This window comes from Eleutherodactylus coqui, chromosome 4, assembly GCF_035609145.1.
Source record: "Eleutherodactylus coqui strain aEleCoq1 chromosome 4, aEleCoq1.hap1, whole genome shotgun sequence".
NCBI classification, from domain to species: Eukaryota; Metazoa; Chordata; class Amphibia; order Anura; family Eleutherodactylidae; genus Eleutherodactylus; species Eleutherodactylus coqui.
The window spans coordinates 97181866-97206078 of record NC_089840.1 but is presented as its reverse complement, the minus strand read 5'-3'; the positions used below and the strand labels follow the sequence as shown (position 1 = coordinate 97206078).

General features: G+C 42.8%; 1 protein-coding gene across 1 annotated transcript in view; it reads left to right on the top strand.

Annotated features, from left to right (window-relative positions):
* The window catches only part of PRKX (protein kinase cAMP-dependent X-linked catalytic subunit), a 115292-nt gene extending 93498 nt beyond the window's left edge, over nucleotides 1-21794 (top strand). The window contains exons 4-9 of the mRNA XM_066599912.1: nucleotides 5400-5519; nucleotides 7105-7200; nucleotides 11800-11857; nucleotides 15583-15660; nucleotides 16650-16779; nucleotides 19043-21794. Coding sequence (XP_066456009.1) covers nucleotides 5400-5519; nucleotides 7105-7200; nucleotides 11800-11857; nucleotides 15583-15660; nucleotides 16650-16775 — 478 coding nt within the window. The 3' untranslated portion in view covers nucleotides 16776-16779; nucleotides 19043-21794. The remainder of the gene's footprint in view (nucleotides 1-5399; nucleotides 5520-7104; nucleotides 7201-11799; nucleotides 11858-15582; nucleotides 15661-16649; nucleotides 16780-19042) is intronic.
* The last annotated feature ends 2419 nt before the right edge of the window (nucleotides 21795-24213 follow it).

Sequence of the window (24213 nt, the reverse complement as noted above, 5' to 3'; positions counted from 1 at the left end):
AGAAGCCGACTCTCTTCAGATTGCCTTGAGCATGCTCTTTTATAGGAGAGTACGCACACGGGGCTCTGAACAGAGTCCGGCTACTCTGTGCAATCTTCACAGGGTGGCAGCACGGGATTGGGCGAGTATAAAAAATACATATATATTGTGTATCTACCTGTGTTACGTTTTGCTTCTATAGAACGTTGAAAGTGTCTATTTCTTTTATAGTAACTCTGTATTATAATTCAGTGTTGATCCAGAAGAAGCCAAAACCACTTGTTGGAGGTGGCGTTGGTAAGCCAAAGTTCCAACCCTGATGGCTTTATTTGTCCATTTTCTGTGCAGATTTTAAAATATTTAAAATTTGGGGAAAAGTCGAGGTGGAAATTTGCCACCACATGGCGGATGGGATGCTAGACAACAAAAAAAAATCCTTTGTCCATAAGGCCAGAATGTCTTGATCCTTTAGGCGTCAACACTCTAGATATACAAAGATAATTACATAGATCTCTGTATGTACAGTATCCAATGTGAAATTTCAGAATGCTTTGGGAAGTCAATGTGCAGACGTCTACTGAAGGTCTACCTTAGGCTTGGTGCATACTAGCCATAATATCAGTTGTGCCCGAGAGGCTCAGGTCAACTCTCATCGGGCTGCATACAGATACCCTTTTGTGTGTCCGTATAATAACCATTCCAGGCTTTCCAACTGCACATGCGTGTATATAAGAACACCTTTTGACGAACCCTACAGGTAATAATAATATCTTTATTTGTATAGCGCCAACTTATTCCACAGCGCTTTCAAGGCACATGGGGAATGCAAACAATACGGAAATTACAGAAATTACAAAAGTTACATATGGTATTCAATTATTTGGAAACTAAAGGGGTGGGGCTGATACAGAAGGTACAGGGGCAGGCGGTGGAGCAAGGGGGAACACAGCAGTGCGACGATAGCATGTGATATATAGTTTTTAGGTCACAAACCGGGTGTGGGTAGTACAGGAGGTACGGGGCAAGAAGGGTACATAATAGGCAAAAGTTGAGAGCTATAGGGAGGGGCAGGGGGCATATTGTGGGGGTGGGGACTAGATCAGGAGGTTTGGTATGCTACTTTAAAGAGGTACTGTAAGTCTTTAAGGCGCATCTGATGTTCCGTGCGTCCGGAATTGTCCAGATGTTTTGGGGTAAGAGCGTTCTAGAGGATCGGTGCTACTCTAGAGAAGTCCTATAGGCAAGCATGTGAACTTCGTATTAGAGGGGTGTGTAGTCTGAGTGTGTTGGCTGAGTGGAGCACGCCGGTTGGGTAATGTATGGACAGGAGGGAAGCAAGCAATGTACATTGGCATGGCACCATGGAGAGCATTATGGGTGAGGGTGAGGAGTTCATGATAAATCTAAAGTTTGCTCTGGGTGAATGCAGCCTCACATTAAAGGGGTCTTTTTCACTACAGTAAGTCATATGTCTTGGCACTAGGGGATCGATTGGGGGACAACCTCTCGGGACAAGCTAATCTGCAAGCTATGGCGAATCCGATCACATGCATTGTGGAATATTCAGCCTCAAAATCTGTGCGGATTTTGGTTCAGGATTGAAAATGGCAGAATCCTGCCAGCAGTTCTGCATCAAAATCCGCAGTTAGGCCGGTCTCGCACACAGCATCGACAAAACACCCCGATTTTGATGCAGTCTTTTGATTTTACCGACGTTTTCAGTAAAAATATGACGTGATTTTCCGGCAGCATTTTTTAACGCACCCTATAGTTGTGTTGGGGGGTGGTTAAGTGCCTTAGAAAAAAAGGAAAACACAACAAAATAGAGCAGAGGGCGCTCGAAAATTGCAGCGCTAGAAAATGCTGCGTTCGAACGTATGTCTGCGAGGCCATTGAAATCAATGGGAACGTTAGACCGCGATTACCAATGTATTCTGAAAGCCGCGGTAATCGCAGTAAAAGTGCGTGTGTGGGAGTGGCCTTAGGATGGTTTCACACCTGCCTTGGGGGTTCTGCTTTCCTGCTCCGGTCAACGAGCAAGAATGGGGAATCCTCACGACCAAACTGCTCCATCTCTGGACGGAACGAACAGTGCTGGGCAGACCCCGTTGACTATAATGGATTCCGCCCGGCTGCCCGCACAGCATACAGCATTTTTTCTTCCGTTATTTTGAGCCGATCTGACATTGAACCTCCGTCCGGAGGTCCTGACTCAGATGTGAGACCGGCCATAGCAGTGCAGATTTTGGTGCCAAATTCAGGGATGGCATATTCTGCAACCCTGTGAGGGAGTTGAGATCTGTCCAGCAGAGCTTGCAATCTAACGTCCTGCACATGCACACACTTTCTAAGAGCAATCTTCATAATATGTTTGTAGAAGAAAACCTAGGGCTTCGAGGAAGCTGCAGTCATAACATTTATGTAGTACCGATACATTTCAGCATTAAACTGACAAAATTACAAATCATGAAAACAAAGCAATCTGCCCAGAAGAGCTTACAATCTAATTAACATGCTAATCACTATGAAGAAAAGCGACTTTATTTAGTTTACTATAGTGTGGTTTTTGGTTTATAAGGAACTGCCTAAAACTGCAGAACACCCCTTTTTTAGTGGGTCTTTCTCATCACGTCATATACATGATACATTTATAACACACCATTTCATGTGAACCATATTACCAGAATGTTGTCTCCTACCCCCACCTAGTGGTTGGAAGTGTTCACTACAATAAGCGGATTTTCGGTATTATCTGCTATTTTTATATTTAACTGCAAAGATGTTAAAAGAACTTCATCGTGTTCGGAAGTTCAGCCATTCTAAAATGTTTTATTCTTCTTTTTTTTTTTTCTTCTTTTTTTCCCCTATGGGCAGGTTTACGTAAAAAGTCAGCATGCTAGTTTTTATAGATGTAACCTATTCCTGTAGAAATATGTCTTATTTTACAGACCCTATTTAGAATTCGCTGACCAACTGCCATTACAATTAACCGTTTATTAAATATGCCTTTTAAATATCTGCATAAGCCAGATGTACTATATTGAACACCAGAACATACATGCAATTGTCGGTGAGAATGATAAAGGAAGTAGATATACTATCCCTATTGTCACCATAATACACGACCCTGCCTATAACACAGGGCTGCCGCCTTGACAAGAGCGATCCTGCATTGGATCTTCCTCACATACCCTGATCAAACCCTAATTAGTGTACAGGGGAATGATATTTCAAATTACCAGTGTGTCCTAAAAAGTCTGACTGTAATTCTCCATAATTGAACATACTACACAATAAGATGCACATAGATTATATATAAAACTAAATACAACAAAGCCAGGGTCCTAGATAATACAGCATCAACTAGAGGTCAAACTAGTAGTATTATTCTCAACCTTAAAGGGGTTATCCACTTACCGGACAACATTGCTGCTATACCACTACCTGTGTTAAAATAAAGCGAGCAGTACTTGCCCCCCCCCCCCCCCCCCCCCCCCAGCGCTGTAGCTCCTCTGTCCTCCCAGTGTATCATCATGGGAAGTCACCTGGCCACTGCAGCCAATCAGAGTTGCGTACATCTGCTATATTTTCAGGATTCTCCTAGTATATGCCCTGAGCCCACACTGTGAACAAAGCATTAATAGGGTTGTGCCCAGAACACAACCACCCGTACATATTGGGTCATAGAATGGTATCGACCACTTAGGGACCCCTCTTTGAGCTAAAATGAAGATCTTCTCTGTAAGAGCAGCCCATTTCATCTGAATGGCTGACCTATAATAATACTACGTTCCGCCTGCGGCCGTGGCTTCCCCTAGCGAAACTTAGTTATTGGCTGGGTCGGAACCTGGGGCGATCAACTGTTTGCTCTGGGCGCCGCATTCTAGAAGGCATTGTTTCTGATGACTCAACCCCTTGGACAGAGTCTAATGTGTATAAATGAATGGCAAAGTTGGATTTTCGCAATTTTATATTTATAATTATCCATTTTACAGGATGAAAGGAGTAGTGTTGCTTGTACAGAATGATAATGGTGTGTGTCTATATAATACGTATATTATCCTACCCAAAGTGATTAAACACTTGAGCAAGAATCAAAAGTAGCATTTATTATTTATTTCAATATAATAATATCTAGTGGGGCCTCCTTTGGCCCTAATGACATCAGATATCCTCCGTGGCATGCTTTCTGCTAATGTCTGATACATTTTAGCTGGTATTTCCCTACATTCATCCTGCAAATATCTGGTAAGTACTCTCAAAGGAGATGGATGCTATTCATATTTCCTGGCCCGATGTTCCAATTCATTCCAAAGATATTTAATGTGATGCATGTCGGGACTCTGCAAGACCGTCCAATCGTGGAACATCCATATCCTCAAACCAACATAAAGCAGTGTTGAATTTGTGTCAAGGCGTGTTGTCTTGTTAGAAGTATGGCTGACCACTCCCAGAGTATTGCCACATTGTCAGCAGCACATTATTGACTAGAATGTCAAGGTACACCTCTGTGTTCATGATTCTTGCCTCTACAACTAACGGACTCTGACCTTAGCGGAACCTCCACCGTACTTGACTATTGGTACAAAACACTCTGGCAAAAGGTCTTCCCCAGACATCCTCCACAACCAGGTACAGCCATCTGATTTGAAGATGTAGTAGAGTGATTCGTCACTCCGTAGAATGTTCTTCCACTGTTCATTTGTCCAATGACGACGCTCCATGCACCATCATAGACAGGTTGATGCATCTTCTTTGAGAGAACTCACCAGATGTTTGCAGGATGAATGTAGGGAAATACCAGCTGAATTGTATCAGACTACTTTTGATCTTGCTTAGGTATGCAATTACTTTTGGTAGGCTATATCGTGCCAATGCAATCTAATGTGTGTCTATGAAATGTTGGATGAAAGTACAAACGAGAGTAAATTCCTTCCTCTATACATTATATGTAATAAACCATTTTGAATGTTTCTCTTGAGGATATTTACTTTCCTTATAGTCGTCTTGTCGAGCCTTGACATGACTTTGTATATGAACAAAACATTTAAGATATCTGCAAATAGGATATTGCGCTCACGTGGCCTGGGCTCTACCCCAATGTTTCCAGTGTACACCCTAGTCCTAGTGTTCTTATGTACTGTTTGTATACTGCAACGTGTTCAACTACACGACCTGCTGGAAGCGTTGTACATACAAAGTGGCAGAACGCCTCCTAGCCCCGCTGCTTTTTTGCCTAGCAAGGAGTTGAGCCCCGCTATGTATTGAGATGACACCAAAAAGTTTGGTTAATGCCACAAAATAAGTTTGTTATTGGTACCAAACTTTATCTCAGCTACTATAGTTTCTGAATGTAAATTGTTTCTAAAGCATAAGGGATAACCGTACAAGGCTGAATTCTTCTCATCTGTTCTATTCAGGACATGGACACTGTGTGGCACACCAGAATACCTGGCACCTGAAGTCATTCAGAGCAAAGGACACGGGAGAGCGGTGGACTGGTGGGCACTAGGCATTCTAATATTTGAAATGTTGTCCGGGTAAGAATTGTCTTTTTTTTCTAACACATCTAGAGATCTTTACATACAATGATAGAAATAATTTAGAGTAAAATTCTTTTAATCTGGCACCCATGGGACGTTGGGGCTGGAAAAGACAATATTCTGCATTATAAAATGGTCATGGAAAAATACATGGAACTGCACTCATTGTCAAAAAAATCCCTCCCCTAGAAGTAGTTGTCGGAATCGAATTAAAGCTTCTCTGTGTGATTTGGAACGTTGCTATAAGTTAGTGATAACGATATCGGAGCAAAAGGAGGATTTATTGCAGAAAACTGACCCCTTGAATGGAGGCTCTAGTACTCTGTTGTACCGCCTCTAGCTTGGATACAAGATGTGATAGGAGCAGGCATGGAGACTCTAGTACCCTGTGGGACTGCCTTTATCTTGGATACAAGATGTGATACGGGTGATCATGGAGGCTCTAGTACCCTGTTGTACCGCCTCTAGCTTGGATACAAGATGTGATAGGAGCAGGCATGGAGACTCTAGTACCCTGTGGGACTGCCTTTATCTTGGATACAAGATGTGATACGGGTGATCATGGAGGCTCTAGTACCCTGTTGCACCACCTCTAGCTTGGATACAAGATGTGATTTGGGCAGGCATGGAGGCTCTAGTACCCTGTTGGACCGCCTCTAGCTTGGATGCAAGATTTGATACAGGCGGGCATGGAGGCGCTGGTATCCTATTGATCCGCCTCTAGCTTGGATAACAAGATGCGATACGAGCGGGCATGGAGGCTCTAGTATCCGGTTTTACCACCTCTAGCTTGGATACAAGATGTGATACGGGCGGGCATGGAGGCATAGAGGTTCTGTATGGTATCCTACAGTATATCGCTCCACATTTGTTGTAACTGAGCCTCTAGATTGTGCAAACTTGTAGGCTGTCGAAGTTGGCATCCTAGATAGTTCCATACATGTTTTCTTGGTGATTAAATCTAGCGACCGGGCAGCTACGGAAGTGTGACAATGTTGTGGAGGCTCCTGTGACCCCCTTGTGTGTGCGGCTGAGCATTATCCTGCTGGAAAATGCCTCTTGGAAGCCGCCATGAGAGGAACACGTCCCTGCAGGATGTCCTGAACATATCACTGTGCTGACACTGTCCCTCGTACCACTAATAGTGGTGACTGGCTGCCCAGACCATCACACCAAAGCAAAGGCAGGACTAAGGCGCTCACCCCTAGGTCTGCAAACACATACATGACCATCGTCCGTGCCAAAACTAAACCTAAATTTGTCACTGAAGAGAACCCAGCTGATTCCAGAGGGACGGTAGAAGCATGTAAAGTGGCAGCCTTATGACTCTGACCTGATGACGGATGTTGGGAAAGATAAGGATCGGGTAGTTGGATTTCACCTGCTCAGTCTTGGGAGATGAGAGGCATAGTAGTCGACCAGATGAGCATACTACTAACCGCTATCTAACATGTCTGGGTATCGGAAGTCTGCCTAACATCACCTAATAATGGAACTTCTATTCATTTCCATTCTTTGATTTCATGTCACATTTTCATGTCTTATGTTTCTATTACCATGACTGATTTTGCTTGTGTTATAGGTTCCCCCCATTTTTTGACGACAATCCTTTTGGAATATACCAGAAAATTTTGGCCGGAAAAATTGATTTTCCAAGACATTTAGATTTATATGTGAAGTAAGTTTTATTTAAGTTATTATATGTGTATCCAACGTGTAGAACTAGTATAAAATAGACATGTGTCTGACACCCCATAGACATTCGAGATATATTTTGTCAGATCCGGACAATGTTTGAGGGATCTGTAGAGAATATAATGTCTGTGGTAATATTTAAGCTTAAGATGGTCGCCTTTTGGAAATGGTTGTGAATGTAGAAATTCATGTTCCTACCACTGTTACTTTACAGTCAAGTCTATGTGTTCCGTTATGCAGCACGTAGACATTACTAATACTCCTGGGTACAGTTTTTGTACATGTAGTCTGTGTAATCTTCATGTAGTCTTTGTAAAGTTCAGGATACAATGCAGACGAAGGAGTTACAAAAGATACATAGTATTTATTCAGGAGCAAGAAACGTCAGAATAAATGTACTAATGACAAATGGTTGTCATGTAATGACCTGCAGCTAGCTTCAGTTAACTAACACTTAGAAGTGTTAACACTTTGGTTATAACACGAATTAACAATAGTGATGTCAATGAATTAAAAAGCTTACCGTTCATTTTTTTTACAAATTTGACAGTCAAAGGAAAATAACTGCTACTGAATTGTCAATAATGGTACCCCCTGATGCTTAACGTTGCCTGTTGGAAAAACTGAGGATGATGGAAGGCAAGAAGCAGGAAATTACATTGTATTCTCTCTGCAGCCCATGCGAGAAAACCGACCACAGGCAGCTGATTACATTGTATTCATGCCGGCGGCCCATGACGGCCCCTGTGAGAACAAAGAGCTCAGACCACCTGCTGAGTTCCGCAAACAGCTCCTGAAGGCTCATTTGCATGCAAATGAAGATGATAAAGTACCAATGGGCATTAGTGTCCATTAGTACTTTATGCTAAATGATCACTAAAGCTGTCAATCTTTCAAACGTTTTGAAAGATTGTCTTTGCGTGTAAATGAGACTTAAGGCAATCTTGCAACTATGTTTACATGAAGCATGTTGAGAACACTTCTCTGCATGTGGGGAGGCTTCTATGACCCGTGGGAATCTGAGGTTTCTAGTTGGTCATATATGAATATTTTATTCTTTAGAGGCTTACAAACACTTAAAGTGCTAATACAGTGAAGAAAAATTGAAACATTTGCTTTTTATTCCATTAGACCAAATTGCTGAGAAGTTTTGGTCATTGATATTTAGTCAGCATTTTGCAAGAGTCGTGGTGCAGCAGAACTAGCACAATGTCTGTACATTATGTAGTCTCCATGGAAAGTACTGCAAGCTCATTCCCAAGCCACTGAATAGGATTGATCCTGCAGTACTTTTCACTTGAAAGGTTACTGCGCAATGTACAGACATGGTGCTAGTTCTGCTGCACCATGACTCTTGCAAAAAGCTGGTCCATGGGTGTGCCAGAAGTCAGAGCCCCTCCGATCTGATATTGACCGCTCCCAAGTATTGATGACCCCTGTAAATCAAACTAGTGCTATGTAAAGAAGTCAGTCGTAAACGGCAAGCTTGTTCTGCAGACAGAGGCCGCTGGTAACGTGTTTAATTCTGACAATACAGCCTTTGGCAGTAATTCCCTACTATTTTCCGAAACGGGGTTTTGCACAAACTTGCAACTTTTGTGCGATGCGATTTGAAAGTCCCATTGAAAAAAAACGCAGCGATATCGCAGCGTTAGAAAAAAAAAAATGCTAGTGGGTAAAAGCCTTCATCCAGAAAAAATTTAGGTAGGAAGCTGAAACTGCAGTACTATTCTACATATTCCCCAGGATGTCAATGCACTGGTGACGTCTCTCCAGCAGCTTCTTAAGTCCCTGCAAATGGAATTCTTCCGACTACTGGTCAAAATGCCCATCTGCCCATCTGCAGCATTAGTTGCCTCCAAAACACTCCCAAACCATTGTCCCTTTAGGTGTTTTTTGAGATTGGGGAATAGATGGTAGTCAGATGGAGCCAGATCGGGCGAAAAGGGTCGATGGGGCATCAGTTCAAAGCCTAAGGAGGTCATTTTTGGAATACTGACACCTGCAGTATGTGACGGGGCATTGTCATGCAATAGAATACCACCTTTGGAGAGCTTTCCTCTTCTTTTTTTTTTTTCTTTTTTTTTAAATATTTTGTCTTTATCTTTGTTAATAACTAACAGTAATATGTTGCATTGATGGTTGAACCCTTTTGGAAGGTAGTCCATGAGCAGAATTCCCTGTTTATCTCAAAAAATGGTTGTCCCTTGCTTCTGCGCTGACCTTTGCACACAGAACTTCTTTGGCCTGGGGGAACCACAGTGCCTCCATTCTTTAGACTGTTCCTTTGACTCTGGATCATCACCAGTTACCAGTTTGTCCAGGAAATCTGACTAATTTCTTGCAAAATTCTCCAAAGCTACCGATTTCTGTACACATCTTCTCTTCTGTTCGCTTGTCAAAAGTTTCTGGATCCACTTGGCTGTAATCTTTCTCATTCCCAAGTCGTTGTGGATAATGGCACCAACTTTCTCACGTGATGTCTCCAGATATGTAGCAACTAGCTGATATACCCGGCTTCGTCTGAGTCAATTTGGTACAGGTGTTTACCTGTTGTTCACACTGAAAAGTTTCATGAAGTCATGGTTTACAGGAACCGAGGAATAAAATATGTATACGCATAGGAACATTAGATTCTCCTCAGACTGCATGTACTGATGTCCCTCTGCAGAATGTGCCGCCCCTCCCATTCTCCTAACTTTTTACCCTTAAAGGTAATGCCCCTTTTTTATTCAAATTTACCCCCAGACTGGAGGTTGCAGCCCTTTCTAAACCTTAAAGCCATGCACCATCCCTGCAGTCCATGGCTGCTTCCTTATGTATTTAACGGCCTTTCAGTATATATACATAGAGTTGAGGTAGATTCTCCTCAGTATATGCACATAGAGGTCAGTTAGATTGTTGTGCCAAATTTTTACGTTTGTACAACATCAGGAAGTTAGAGAATTAGTAGTCAGTCAGTGAGGGCTTTTGTGTGTGTATATATGTGTAATATATAATCTATCACATACATATACACACACTTTTGGCTGATATTCGGCAGTCCTCTATGATCATGCCATGGATGGCTTTCACATTTGCAGGCAAGGAGACAGAGACAGGGCTTCCACTGGCTTTCTCACTTTCAACACACTGTTGCATATGAAGGGCCACTGTCACCCAAAGTTTGTGACATTTCAACATGGATCTGCTCTGCACCTTTCCCTTGGAGAAACAGGAATTTTATTATGGTCTTGCGCTCTTCCCTACTGATTGTCTTTGGAGATGCTGCCATGTTCACTTTGGACCAGAAAAACAACAATAAGTTAAAATCATAAGTAGTTAATTTTTGCATCCTTGAATATAGACAAATAGACAAGTACACCCTACAGTTTACAGCTTCCTAGCTCATTTTCTTCTGGGTCAAGCTCAGTACTTCTCAGCACCCCCTCGTAGTACGTTGACATCCATAGGTGGCTGCGGAGTGGGTTTAATTTCTGAACCTCAGTTACAAATGACTGGCTCATAGAACACTTTAGATAACTGCAGGCAGCACAGTATGTGAAGAATAAATGAACGTTTCCAATGTAGCCCTGGACTAAACTGTACCGCAGATGTTAGCAGATTAAAATACAGCATTTCTATAAATATTCACCTGAAAAAAATGCACTGAATACTATTTAACACCTGTGCAGAACAGATTGTTCATAGACCATTTATTACACAGCCCCAGAGGATAAAATGAGCACAGACTCTGTATGGAAATGCACATTTCTGCAGTTGCCTAAAAATAATAGAACTTCACCAAAATGTCATGATGAATCCATTCCGGCTCATAGTAGACAACCCTTACGGCATATCTGAATTATTGACTTTTTAGTGTTAATATGTCACATACTTCGACCTGACAGTAATAATGGAGTTTATTTCCAACGTACATAATTTAGTACTCTACAGAGGTCTGTGGAGACCACCCTGATAGATGCTAGAGATCACATATTCCCATATTTCTGCAGAATAGTGTTTCTCAGAACTTGTAATACAGTATTTATAATAGATAAATTGTGCCTAAAGTGGAGCAATATAATATATATAAAATGTAATAGAAACAGGACATTCTGACCATAACAGCGGTCCTACCAATAATTGTGTACTACATGGGTGATATTCCATGATGGTATGTGGGCAAAGTATCACAACACTCTATATGTGACTATAACAATATGACTTGATAACAATTTGACTAAAGATACCAGATATCTGGCAGCCAGTATGGATTCAGCCTGCAGCAATATAAATCATGGGGTCACAGTGACACTCATCTTTGGCTCATATACACCTTCTGAAGGGAATGGAAATGGGTAGCTGTGGGACTCCCCTGGTAACAATTACCCTGAGAACATGGGTAGATGACTCCACAACTTCCCCGCTCTTCTTCTGCTACAATCGGCGGCTGGCAAGGTCATCTGGTGCCCATACATATCAGGGTACCAAAGAAGAACAGCAGAGTTACATGATGGCACAAACCTCCTGTAATAATATATTTTAGATGAATGGCCATTTGAAGTGGAACGTGACTAATCTGTTTGGTTTTTTTCCCCAGAGACCTCATAAAGAAATTGCTCGTTGTAGACCGCACTAGACGTCTAGGTAATATGAAGGTCAGTAAAAGTAATGTACTCTATATAAAGACAACCCTAGACTAATTAATTGACTGTGCAATAATGGAAACCTGTTGAGCAATAGATACAGGAGTTAATATAGTCATGAGAAAAACTTAAAGGGGTTGTCCTGCGCCGAAACGGGTTTTTTTTTTTTTTCAATTCCCCGCCCGTTCGGCGCGAGACAAACCCGATGCAGGGGTTAAACAAGAAAACCACACAGTGCTTACCTGAATCCCCGCGCTCCGGTGACTTCTTACTTACATGCTGAAGATGGCCGCCGGGATCTTCTCCCTCGGTGGACCGCAGGTCTTCTGTGCGGTCCATTGCCGATTCCAGCCTCCTGATTGGCTGGAATCGGCACGTGACGGGGCGGAGCTACAAGGAGCCGCTCTCCGGCACGAGCGGCCCCATTGAGAAAAGAAGACGACCGGACTGCGCAAGCGCGTCTAATCTGGAGATTAGACGCTGAAAATTAGACGGCACCATGGAGACGAGGACGCCAGCAACGGAACAGGTAAGTGAATAACTTCTGATAACTTCTGTATGGCTCATAATTAATGCACAATGTACATTACAAAGTGCATTAATATGGCCATACAGAAGTGTATAGACCCACTTGCTTTCGCGGGACAACCCCTTTAAGTACATCCTTTTTGAAGTCTATGGCTTTATGTATCAGGACATAAAACAAGCTGTTCTTTGAAAGACCTCAACCCTTTCCAATCCAATTTTGGATTCAGGGTTTCCTAAAAGGCTTTCTCTTTTTGCTGTTCTACAACGGTGCCATCTGCTGGCTAAAGCCAGTGTGTGTGCACCAGAGAGGGTCCAACAGTGGAGTGGCTGGCAATAGACGGTAAGAATACCCTGTCAGACGTCTTCCGGCATTGGAGCTGTAGAAGCTTCAATCAGCATGTAGTAAAACGTCAGACAGTGGAATCAAAAGGGTTAAAAATTGATAAATACAACCTCAGATAAGCAACAACACATGACAAATTGGACTGTTATTTATTCAACAAAAACTAGGCCAAACGTTGAACCAATGTATGAAAAATTACGTTAACGCTTGCCGCTTCCATGGGAATTAGGAGAGGGAGTAGCAGCCAGGAACTGCTAATCAAATTCCCTTAATTACTTGATAATCAGCACGTGTGACCACCTCTATAATGTCATAAGTTTGACAGTTTGCTGTCCTGGAGCATTCAGGTGTGTGTTAAGTGTTAAGGAGGAAAGATATCCTCAGTAATTTTAGAGAAACCATTATTGCTGACCATCAATCTGGGAAGGGTTAAAAGGCAATTCACAAACAATTTACATCCCATTTTTCTACAGTGAGAGAGATTATTCACAAGTAGAAAATATTTAAGACCGTTGACAATCTTCCCAGGAGTGGACACCCCAGATTATTCACCTCAAGGTCATGCCATGCAATGCTCCGAGAAGCTGTAAAGCGCTCAAGAGCTACATCTCAGACTCAAATTGCCTCAGTTAGCATGTTAAATGTTCAAGTTCATAACAGTACAATTAGAAAAAGATTGAACTTTAGAAGGGTTGTCAGGAGAAAGCCGCCTCTTCCTAAAAAGAGCATGGTAGCACAGCTAAAGTTTACAAGGTCACACCTGAACAGAGTGCCGGACTTCTAGAAGAATGTCCTTTGTACTGACCAAGATAAAGTGGCCATAATGCTCAGCACTACATTTGGCAAAACCAAATGCAAAATATCAGCGTATACCCCTCATACAAACTGTCAAGCACGGGGGTGGAAGGATGATGATTGGGACCTGTTCTGCAGCTACATGACCGGGGCACCTTGCAGTCATTCAGTTGTCCATGAACTTTTCTCTATACTAAAGTATTTTAATCTGAGTCAAATCTGAAGCCATCTACCCAAAAGCTAAAGCTTGGCCAAAACTGGGCCATGCCACTGGGCAATGGTCTCAAACACACAAGCAAATCTACGTCAGAATGACTGAAAAAGAAAAGCCGCAAGATTTGCAAAATCTCGTCCACATGGCTGGCTAATCCTGAGATTAGCAGCCGTGGGCGGATTTGCCGCACTCAGTTTCCGCGGCAAATTCATCCCGTGTGAACCCAGCCCAAGAGAACTGCATCCCCGAATGGCCACAAACCTCAATGAACTGAAGCAACAATGTAAAGAAGAGTGGGCCAGAATTCCTCCAGGACGATGCAAGAAACTGATAGTCCTATAGAAAATGCTTGCTTCGAGTTATTGCTGTTCCAAGAGTTCTACAAGCTACTTATTCATGGGGGGTACTTACTTTTTCATGCCCCGTTTTTGCATTTTAGCCTAGTTTTTGTTAAACACATGACAAATTACATTGTGTTATTATTTTTCATCTAAAGTTGTTTTGATCTCATTTTAAGACCCTTTAAAGTCCAGATGTTTTTACATTATGTCCTGATATGCCAAGTTCTACAATTCAAAGGTGGTGTATTTTTTGTCTCCTATAACCACAACTATGTGTGACAACTGGCAACTAATGGAAGCTTGTAGCTTTTTTCTCCATTTCGGTACAGCCTACTAAGGGCTCCTGTCCACGGGCGATTGTGCATTGCGTTACCTGTGGTGATAATCCAGCCCCCTGTCCACGAGCAAAGAACCATAGCGGTTCTCCGCATGCGGGACTTAAATCGCGGCATGCCGCAATTTGCCGCGGCTAGCCCATCTGTCAGATACATTCACCGCAGAGAACTGACAGTTCTCTCACCTTCTTCCGGGTGGCGGAATCGATATTCCACCTCGCCCGTGGACAGGGGGCCTAAGCCATCCAGGGTTCTGTCTGAGTGTTTTTGACATTTCATACGGAACCCCAGGATGGGAAGGCTGGGCGGGGGCACAAACTGTATATGAATGTAGCTTTACTAGAGAGTTTTTCTATTTGAGGCATTCAAAAATGGATAAACACAATGTATATTTAGATAGATTTACTCTCCAATGGTTAAACAATTCAAGCTTAGACTAGTCAGCCTTAAAATGTGCCAGATTTATCACACTGACTACTGAATGTGGAGTAGTTTTAGACTGTCTAATCTAGGGCCTCATGTCCATGGGCGGATTTGATTTGCGGAATCCGTGCGGAAAATCCACAGTTCAAGCCGCCCATAGGGAACCACTTAAATTCACACATGCAGATGTGATTTCCGGATTACACATGCAGAAAACATGCTCCATTTTAGTGCAGATTCCGTGCATTCGGCTTTTATTGAATGTCAGTTGTGGACGGGCCGTGGATTCCATGGCAAAGCAGAAGTTTGGGGCACACGTCCGCAGTACAGAAAAAAAAAAAACACTCAGACAGGTACGCAGGGTTCTCATCCACGGGCAGGGTCAGATTCCGTTGTAGGCTCCCTCATGCAGGATCTGACCCACCCGTGGACATCAGACTTTATACTACCTATTATTTGGGTTTACAGCAAAAAATTGCACTCAAATTTGTCACCCTTTTCAGGGCAATTTGGGGTGCAGTTTAACATTTAGGCCATCTCCCTTTTCACAAATGTATGCTCCTTTGTCGGGCAAGTCATAGAAAGTGTCAGGAAGTGTCTAAAAACACATGATATATGTGGCACACACTGTGGAAGGCTGTTGTCCCAAACAACTGTCACATTTTCTATAGTAAATCTGCCCTTAATGTTTTGTGTCCCCGTATAATATTTATATGTTGTATGTCCCAAGATATTGATGAAAAAGATGTCTTTTGCAGAATGGGGCAGAAGATGTCAAACGTCACCGGTGGTTTAGGTCTATAGACTGGGATGCTGTGCCGCAGCGGAAATTGAAGGTACAAAGATAATGGTCGTAAGATGTGCTGATAAAGTATAATTACACACAGTGTTTGCTGTATGCATAGGCCCCCATTCACCATGCAAATGCCGCAAGAGTTTCCCTTTGGCATATTTTTTTTTTTTTTAATTTTTCACCGCATAAAATGGCATACTAAACTACACTAATGCATAGAGGAATACAGAAGAAAGATGTATGGGTAACTTATGCTGAAAAGACCCAAAATTTAGTTTCAATTTAATGTTGTACCTTTGTCAGTGCTTTGGTTCTATGATAAAGTATTTGAAATGCCGTGCTTCCTTTTACTTGGCTTTGAAGTTAAACTATAGAATTCTGCCTGCATGCAGTCACCACTAGGGGGAGCCTACAGCATACAGAGTTTAGAGAGTAACTGCACTTTTTACAAACTTTTCACGTGCCAGAGCAAGATTTCAAAAGTCTTAATCAGTTGCGTTTGTTCTACTGAGACCCCCGCTGATCACTGAAAAAAGGTGGCTACAGCCGTGCTGTCCCTGCTCAGCTGTCGTTGCTACTTTTCATCTTCCTCGGCAGCCGAAGATGGGTGTATATAGAGGTGTAGGGAAAACGTCTATAGACCTCTATGCATCAATCTTCAGCTTCCAAGCCGATGCAACACTATATGAAGACAGCCGAGTGTGGACAGTCATCAGCGGGAGTCTTGGCATCAGGATCCTCGCTGATCAAAACTTTTGACATGTTGCTCTGAGATGTCAAAAGTTTGTACAAAGTGCAGTTACTCTTTAGACGGTTAATTCTATGGTTGTGTGAGATAAGCAGGGGATTTGGAGCTCTGTATCAGAAAAGCACATCTCTGACCCCTGTAAAAGTATATCATGGATGAACTTTGCACAACATTTTGGATCTGTAATGATAAAAAAAATGGTAGATACACTATAGGAAGAAATTAAATTTTTGGTGTAGTTTTTATTACCTAGTCTTTCTCATCATCTATCTTCTCCTCCTCAGCCTCCTATAATACCAAAAGTTTCCCACGAAGGTGACACATCGAATTTTGAAGCTTATCCTGAAGACGATTGGAACAAAGCACCGCCTGTACCTCCAAAGGACTTAGAAATGTTTAAAAATTTCTAAAGACGTGAGTTGTCTAACATTCACTTACGATCTACCAGAAACATAATAGTAGCCTTCATGAATGGGCCCCAACAGGTGACAAATTATCACATTTATCATGGACAATTGCAGCACTACTGTTAAACCGCTACCTGTACAGGCATCCTTAGTGACCAACACTGTATATTATAGGACTGACCGACGGACCGACCACTAATTCTCCAACTTCCTGATGTCGTAGAAACATGAAATTTGGCACAAGCGTAGATCACATACAGTCTGAGATAAATCTATCTCCTATCTGCCTATACACTGAGAGGAATCTATCTGATCTGTGTGTAATGAGCAGAGTGTGTGAGGTGGTACATTCTGTGGGCTGACATTTTCACATATAGTCCGAGATAAATCTCTATCCTATCTGCCTATACACTGAGAGGAATCTATCTGATCTGTGTGTAATGAGCAGAGTGTGTGAGGTGGTACATTCTGTGGGCTGACATTTTCACATATAGTCCGAGATAAATCTCTATCCTATCTGCCTATACACTGAGAGGAATCTATCTGATCTGTGTGTTATGAGCCGCATGTGAGAGGTGGACATTCTGTGTGGTGACCTTTTCACATACAGTCTGAGGAAAATCTCCCTTCTATCTGCCTATATACTGAGAAAAATCTAACTTACCTATGTGTAATAAACAGCGTGTGAGGGGTGGACATTTTGTGGAGGGAAATTTTTACATACAGTTTGAGAAAAATCTCTCTTCTATCTGCCTATAAACTGAAAGAATCTAACTGGCCTGTATGTAATAAAAAAAATATCTCTTCTATCTGCCCATGCACTGAAAATCGGCAAGAAATACGATTTATGAGAGAGTTTTTTTCCAAAAATATATAAAGCCTAGGAAAGTTCTTTTTGGCAGACACGCTACCTTTAGGCCTCATGTCCATGGGGAAAATCAAGCCCGCTACGGATTCTCCATGGAGAATCCGTAGCGGGTCCCTCCTGCGGACATGAGGGCTGAAAATAACAATTACTCACCTCTCCGCGTGCTCCGGATCTTCCCTTCTTCGCGACTTGATCTTCTCTCCGTCGTGGCCGGATCTTCTTTCTTCGGCCCGGCGGATGTGCTCGGCACGCCGGCTGTGTGCCGCGCGCATGCGCCAGGCACATCCACCGGCCGCGACGGAGAGAAGATCAAGCCGCAAAGAAGGGAAGATCCATACCGTCCGGAGCAGGTAAGTTTAATTCTGGTGCGGGTCTCCCGTGGATCCGGACGGCTTCCATAGGCTTCAATAGAAGCCTGTGGGAGCCGTCCCTGCGGGAGACCCGCACTAAAATGGAGCATGTCCGGATTTTTTCCTGCACGCGGGACCCACGCCTGCTGGGAAAAATGACATCCGCAGGTATTTAACTGCCTCCGGGTGTCTAATGCATCCCTATGGGGCGCGGATCCGTGTACAGGAAAAATGCTTCGGATTGTAAATGTTTGCCCGTGGACATGAGGCCTTAGGCCTTTAACTTCAGGTAATAGGCAGGGTTTTTTGAGAAATTCATTGTCCAACCGTGATAATTTACAATAAAATCGTGAATCTTGGGGAAAAAAATGTAATTTTTTTTCCCATTAAACTATTAAATCTATCTTATCTGAATTTATTTGTACTCTAAAGTAACCACGACTTCATAAGATTTTCCGTGTGAACACCAGATAAACACCAGTACCAAATTAACTCGGGCAAAGCCGGGTATATCAGCTAGTATATATATATAATTTTTTTACTAATTAAAATCAAATCGTGAACTCTATTCTATTTTTCTAATGTTTTTGTTACTTAAGGGGCTGGCATTGTGCATGAGGTACTGTTAACAGCATTTACAGATATGCTTCACAGCAGAACTTATGGGCTATAGGCATTATAAAGAAGAACAAACCCACTGACTTCTATGAGAGAGTGTTGTGACTTGTGCACAGCGGGGGGAGGTAGTGAGCTGTGACCATCATCTATTCTGAATGGTGGATCCTGTGTTACCATTCATTGTAATCCTGCCTGTGATGTTAGTGAGATGACTGCTGAAAAGTTGTCTATACAGAACAGGAAGTATCAGACTATAATTGTGCAGGGTGGTCAATATGAAAAATGTAAGATTTTAGGATTTTAAAAAAATATATATATATAATTCAAGAATTCAAAAAAAAAATCAAGACTGTTTAATGTAAAAACATTATTTTAAAGTCCTTTTCAAGTCTTATTAACTATTTTCATAATTGTTTTTGTTTTTTCCCTTCTAGAAAAAGCTGCAAAAAAACGGTCGGGACGTGCTGTTAAAAATGGTTATACATGAGTATCACTGAAGGCTGGAGCCTCAGTACAGACAGAAGATACCTCTGTTAGACATGATCAAAAGAACAAGCCATTGATCTTTCTATTAGCTTGTAGACGCTGCACAATTTCAGTGATTTCCTATGACGGGAACATTCCAGTACCCAGAGTCCTTTGCTACTAGAATATGTGATATTGATATTTGCGTGACCTTCGGCCATAGCGCAAGATCAACTTTGCACCTGCTAGCGAACAATACACAACGGTCGCGAACCATTTGGATATTTGGACTGCTTTATGATGGTACACAGCTGCAACAATTCTGCTACTACAGCTTTATTAGTAGATTTTACATTAATTAACTTGTGCTGAAAGGGAATGCATTTTGACTCTGGTATAGACAGTCTTGTGTAATATGCAAATCATCAGGTTTCTACTTGTAAAGTATATTCTTGGATTATCCTCCACCCCCCTCAGTTCTTGTTAAAATACACTGTTTGTCAAAAAACAATCCAGCCCTTAGAAGAAGTTGTCGTTTTGCTGCAAAATCTGGCATGCAGTTACATCTCAGGCAAATATGCAAATGATTAGAGTTGCGACTTGATTATGTGAAAGGTTTTGTCATCTGAAGCCCCAAAAGTGGTTCCACCCTTGGCCAAAAGACAGGCTCTCAGAGGCTCCTTGTGTGCAGTGTACTTCTTTTTGCGCTTGTGTAGAGCTTGTTGACAACTCGATGCCTCAACGACGCAATCAGAGAGATTTCACCCAGTTAACAGAATTTGAGAGGGGGACTATTAGAGGAGTGCGAGAAGCTAGATGGTCGTATTGATGGATTGCCCGCCACCTGGGCCGATCTGTCCAGACTGTTAGGAAGTGTTGGGACCAGTGGATGCGTAAGGGCATACACACAAGGCGACTGGGCTCAAGGTCCCCTCGACAAACCATCAGTAGAGAGGATTGTCCAACAAGCACAAACAGCTCCAACTGTTTCTTTGTTTGCCATCCAGAGACAGATGACACAATTGTTACAGGCACTTGGCTGAAGGACATTTGGTCTCACAACGCCCATTACATGTACTGATATTGACAGTCAAAGTTGCCTCTGTTTTTCCAGTGGTGTCGTAGACGACAAAACTGGACTGCAATGAAGTGGAACTCTGTTATCTTCAGGGACAAATCCAGGTTTAGTTTGGGCACTGACAATGGCCATGTGTTTGCTTGGAGACCTAGGGTTGAGTGTCTCAATCTTGCCTTTGCTGTGGAACGGCACACTGCCCCAATGATGGTCTGTGGGACCGTTGCATACATCAGTCAGTCACCCCTAGTAATGGTACGAGGGACAATGACAGCTCAGCAATATGTTCAGGACATCCTGCAGCCACATATGTTCCTCTCGTGGCGGCTTCCAAGAGACATTTTCCTACGGGATAATGCTTAGGAGCACACACAGGGGGGGTCACAGGCCTCCATGACATTGCCACACTTCTGTGGCCTGCCCGGTCACCAGAATTTTTGCTAGTAGAACATGTATGGGACCATCTGGGAAACCAACTTTGACAGCCTAAGAATTTGCAGTATCTAGAGGCTCAGTTACAACAAATGTGGACTGACATGCCGCAATATACCATACAAAACCTGTATACCTCCATGCCTGCCCATATTACATTTGCATAAAAGCTAGAGGCAGCCCAACAGGGTACCAGAGCATCCATGCCTGCTCTTATCACATCTTACATCCAAGCTAGAGGCGGTAAAACAGGGTACTAGAACCTCCATGCCCACCCGTGTCACATCTTGTATCCAAGCTAGAGACGGTACAACAGGGTACTAGAGCCTCTGTCTGCCTGTATCACATCTTGTATCTAAGCTAGAGGCAGTACAACAGGGTACTAGAGCCTCCATGCCCTCCCGCATCACATCTTGTATAAAAGCTAGAGGCGGTACAACAGCGTACTAGAGCCTCAATGCCCGCCCGTATCACATCTTGTATACAAGCTAGAGGCGGTGCAACAGGGTACTAGAGCCTCCATGCCTGCCTGTATAACATTTTGTATTCAGGCTAGAGACGGTATAATAGGGTACTAGAGCCTCCATGCCCGCCTGTATCACATCTTACATCAAAGCTAGAAGCTGTGCAACAGGGTACTAGGGCCTCCATGACCACCCATATCACATCTTGTAGCCAAGCTAGAGGTGGTACAGCAGGGTACTAGATCCTCCATGCCCCCAGTATCACATCTTGCATCCAAACTAGAGGCGGTACAACAGGGTACTAGAGCCTCGATTAAAGTGGTCACTTTTTTGCAATAAATGATCTTTTTGCTCTGATATTGTAATCACTTATATTAACGTTACAATCACATAAAAAGTTTCATCTGATTCCGACAACTTCTAGGGGAGGGATTGTTTTTTGACAATGAGTGTATAAAAGGAGGAAAAGGCACAATAATAAAGAAGAAAAGGCACATTCTGCATCAAGAGTCGGGCCATTAGTTAAAAGCATTGGAGAGGTTTAGGGCCTTCCCTTGGAACATTGTGAACTTGGATATTATAAATAGCTTTCATCTAGGAAAGGTATGACAAGTGCTAGTCTAAGCTGGGGATATGGAAACGGCATTATTTATTATGAAGATGGAATGATTGTTGTGAAATATATATTCACCTAAACTGTATGTTTTGGGTTCATTAAACAATCAGGGTGAAAACCTAGTTAAAAGTGAAGCCACATGTCATAGCTGATAGGCGTGATACAAGTAATGCCTCTTTTACACCCAACGAGAGTCAAGTGGTTCTCATTTGCCTGAGTGAACTAGCTAGTGACATCAGCACATCCAGGCTCGGGCAACCCATTTAGACTGCTCGGTCATCCACAGTTTCATACTCCTATGCAACGCACTGAACGATCAGTGTTTAAACTGCCTGAGAAGTAAATGAGATGGTGCTGATTACTCGTTTACGGTTCAGTCGTTGGCCATGTTTCAACTGAACGATTATCATTCGGTTTCGCTCGTTTGAATGATTGCCGCTTAGAAAATAATTTGGTCTAAACGCAGCATAATGCGGGGTGCTTATGTCCACCTTCCCATTGTCCCATTGTTACCGGCAGCTAATGGTTGTCACACAAAGTATGAAAGTGCCCAAAAGACCCTTTGCTTGCATGCCTCCATTGTTGTTGGATATTACAATACACAGTAGCTACTGACAAATAATGGGGCTTTTGCACAGCCTGACCATAGAAAAAAGTGAAACACTTCCTTGATAGTACATCTTATAACAGGAGCAAAATGATTGCCCACCTTGTCCACAACTCACAAGCCTATCATAAATCCCATGTGTATGCTACATTCACTAGAAAACTGCTCCTGACCGATCCAGGGCTTGACCTCCACAATGTACACAGACTAGTGTATGAGTTGGTTAACTGGATTGGGGTCTCCCCGGTGATCTTGAATGGTAGAGCAGGAACCAGGAGGCCAAGCTTCATGATTGAAAGTGCCAAGCCCAGCTTCTTCAGAGACACCATTGGGCCCTTATCCTTACACATGGGCAGGAAAGCTAATAATGGCTCCAGGCGTACTGGTTTGGGAGAGGGCCGGGTTTGGAAGTACACATTGTTGGTGGCTGTGGCATTGAGGCTCCGGGAATAGCTAACTTATGACTTGGGAGCCGACCTCTTTGCTCAACAAACTTTAATAAAGAATAAGAACTGAACGGTTCAAAATCCCATTCCTGGTGCAAACAAGTTTTTGCCTGAATAAACTAGACAGAGGACCCCGAATAGCAGTATGAATTCAAAGTACCTACCCATTTATTGGGGTAACTCTTCCTGTTTAGCAGGATATCTCTGCCCGTTCTCCAGGATCAGCAGCAATGCTTACCCAATCACCGGGAATATGAGTCTCTTCCACAACAAAATGATGTTCTCCTCCCTCCAGTCTGACAAGGAGGTGAGCGACTTTAAGACTTGCTCTGAGAGGGCTCACTCCCATGGGCGTATTTGTCCTGGGTACTACGTGCATAAAAAGCCATAGTTGCAGTGCAATATTGTAACAAAACACATATAATAATATATCCATTTTTACTGCGAATAAGACGTGTTTTGGAGCAAACACTCAATGCACCGATATACGCAACACCCAAGCAAGCTTATAAACTCTTGTGTCCTACGCTCTGTCATGGGTCACGTTACATAAAATCGCAGCATAATTCAAGAGTGCAATAAAGTATTTGATGATAAGTTGCTGATTATTAAGGTGTCATCACATTATTCACTACCTGGCACTATGCTGCTCTTGGCTTTCTCATGGCTTGATGGTGTACATCACACATATGACCACAGGCGTGTGTGCACGGAGATCAGACTCCATGTCATGCCGCTGGCGCAAGATGTGGAATGGCCAGCATTAAATTACCATAGAGACTTGCTAAGAAAATAGAGTGCACGTGTCTCTGCACCTTGTGTGCACTAAGGGTACTTTTACTCTTGCCGATTTGAGGTTTTTGCAAACTCAATCAAGGCTCATCCATCTCCATTTACATGGAGCGATCAGCTGTACTGTATGTGCCTAAAAGATCATTAGTATGGTCATTCAGGCACTTACAGTCCTGTTGGCAGCAGATCCCTAGTTACACGGTACCATGTGCTGCCAACAACTGATGATTTTTGATGCCATAAAAGATGGGATCAGATATTTGCTCATTTTGTAATTGATGGCACCTTCAGATGGTGAAGTGAATCGGGTGAACAAACTCTTGCACCCTGGCCAGCGGCCCATGTAACGTACACTTCTTGTGACACTATAGCTTCAGGTAATAAAGGGCCAGTGTGGACAGAAGCCCCAAGGTGTATTATGTGATGTGAATTCATGCGGATTAGTCCTCACTATTGTGACATTGATGAGGACTGGCTTTGGGTGCAGCAATCATGGCACTTCTCCAGATTTTACCTGTAGGACTGGATGTCTTGGAAGTGGTCCTCCAAACACAGACCAGCCCACAGGTTCTCTTCAGCACCCCACTCTGTGTCCCCAACAAGGTCCAACCTCCCAGATGTCATCAGATGTGTCCTACAGACTGAAATACAGTGATATGCTATTTTCATAATCTCACATTTCCCAATTTATGCATTAAGCACAAAGCC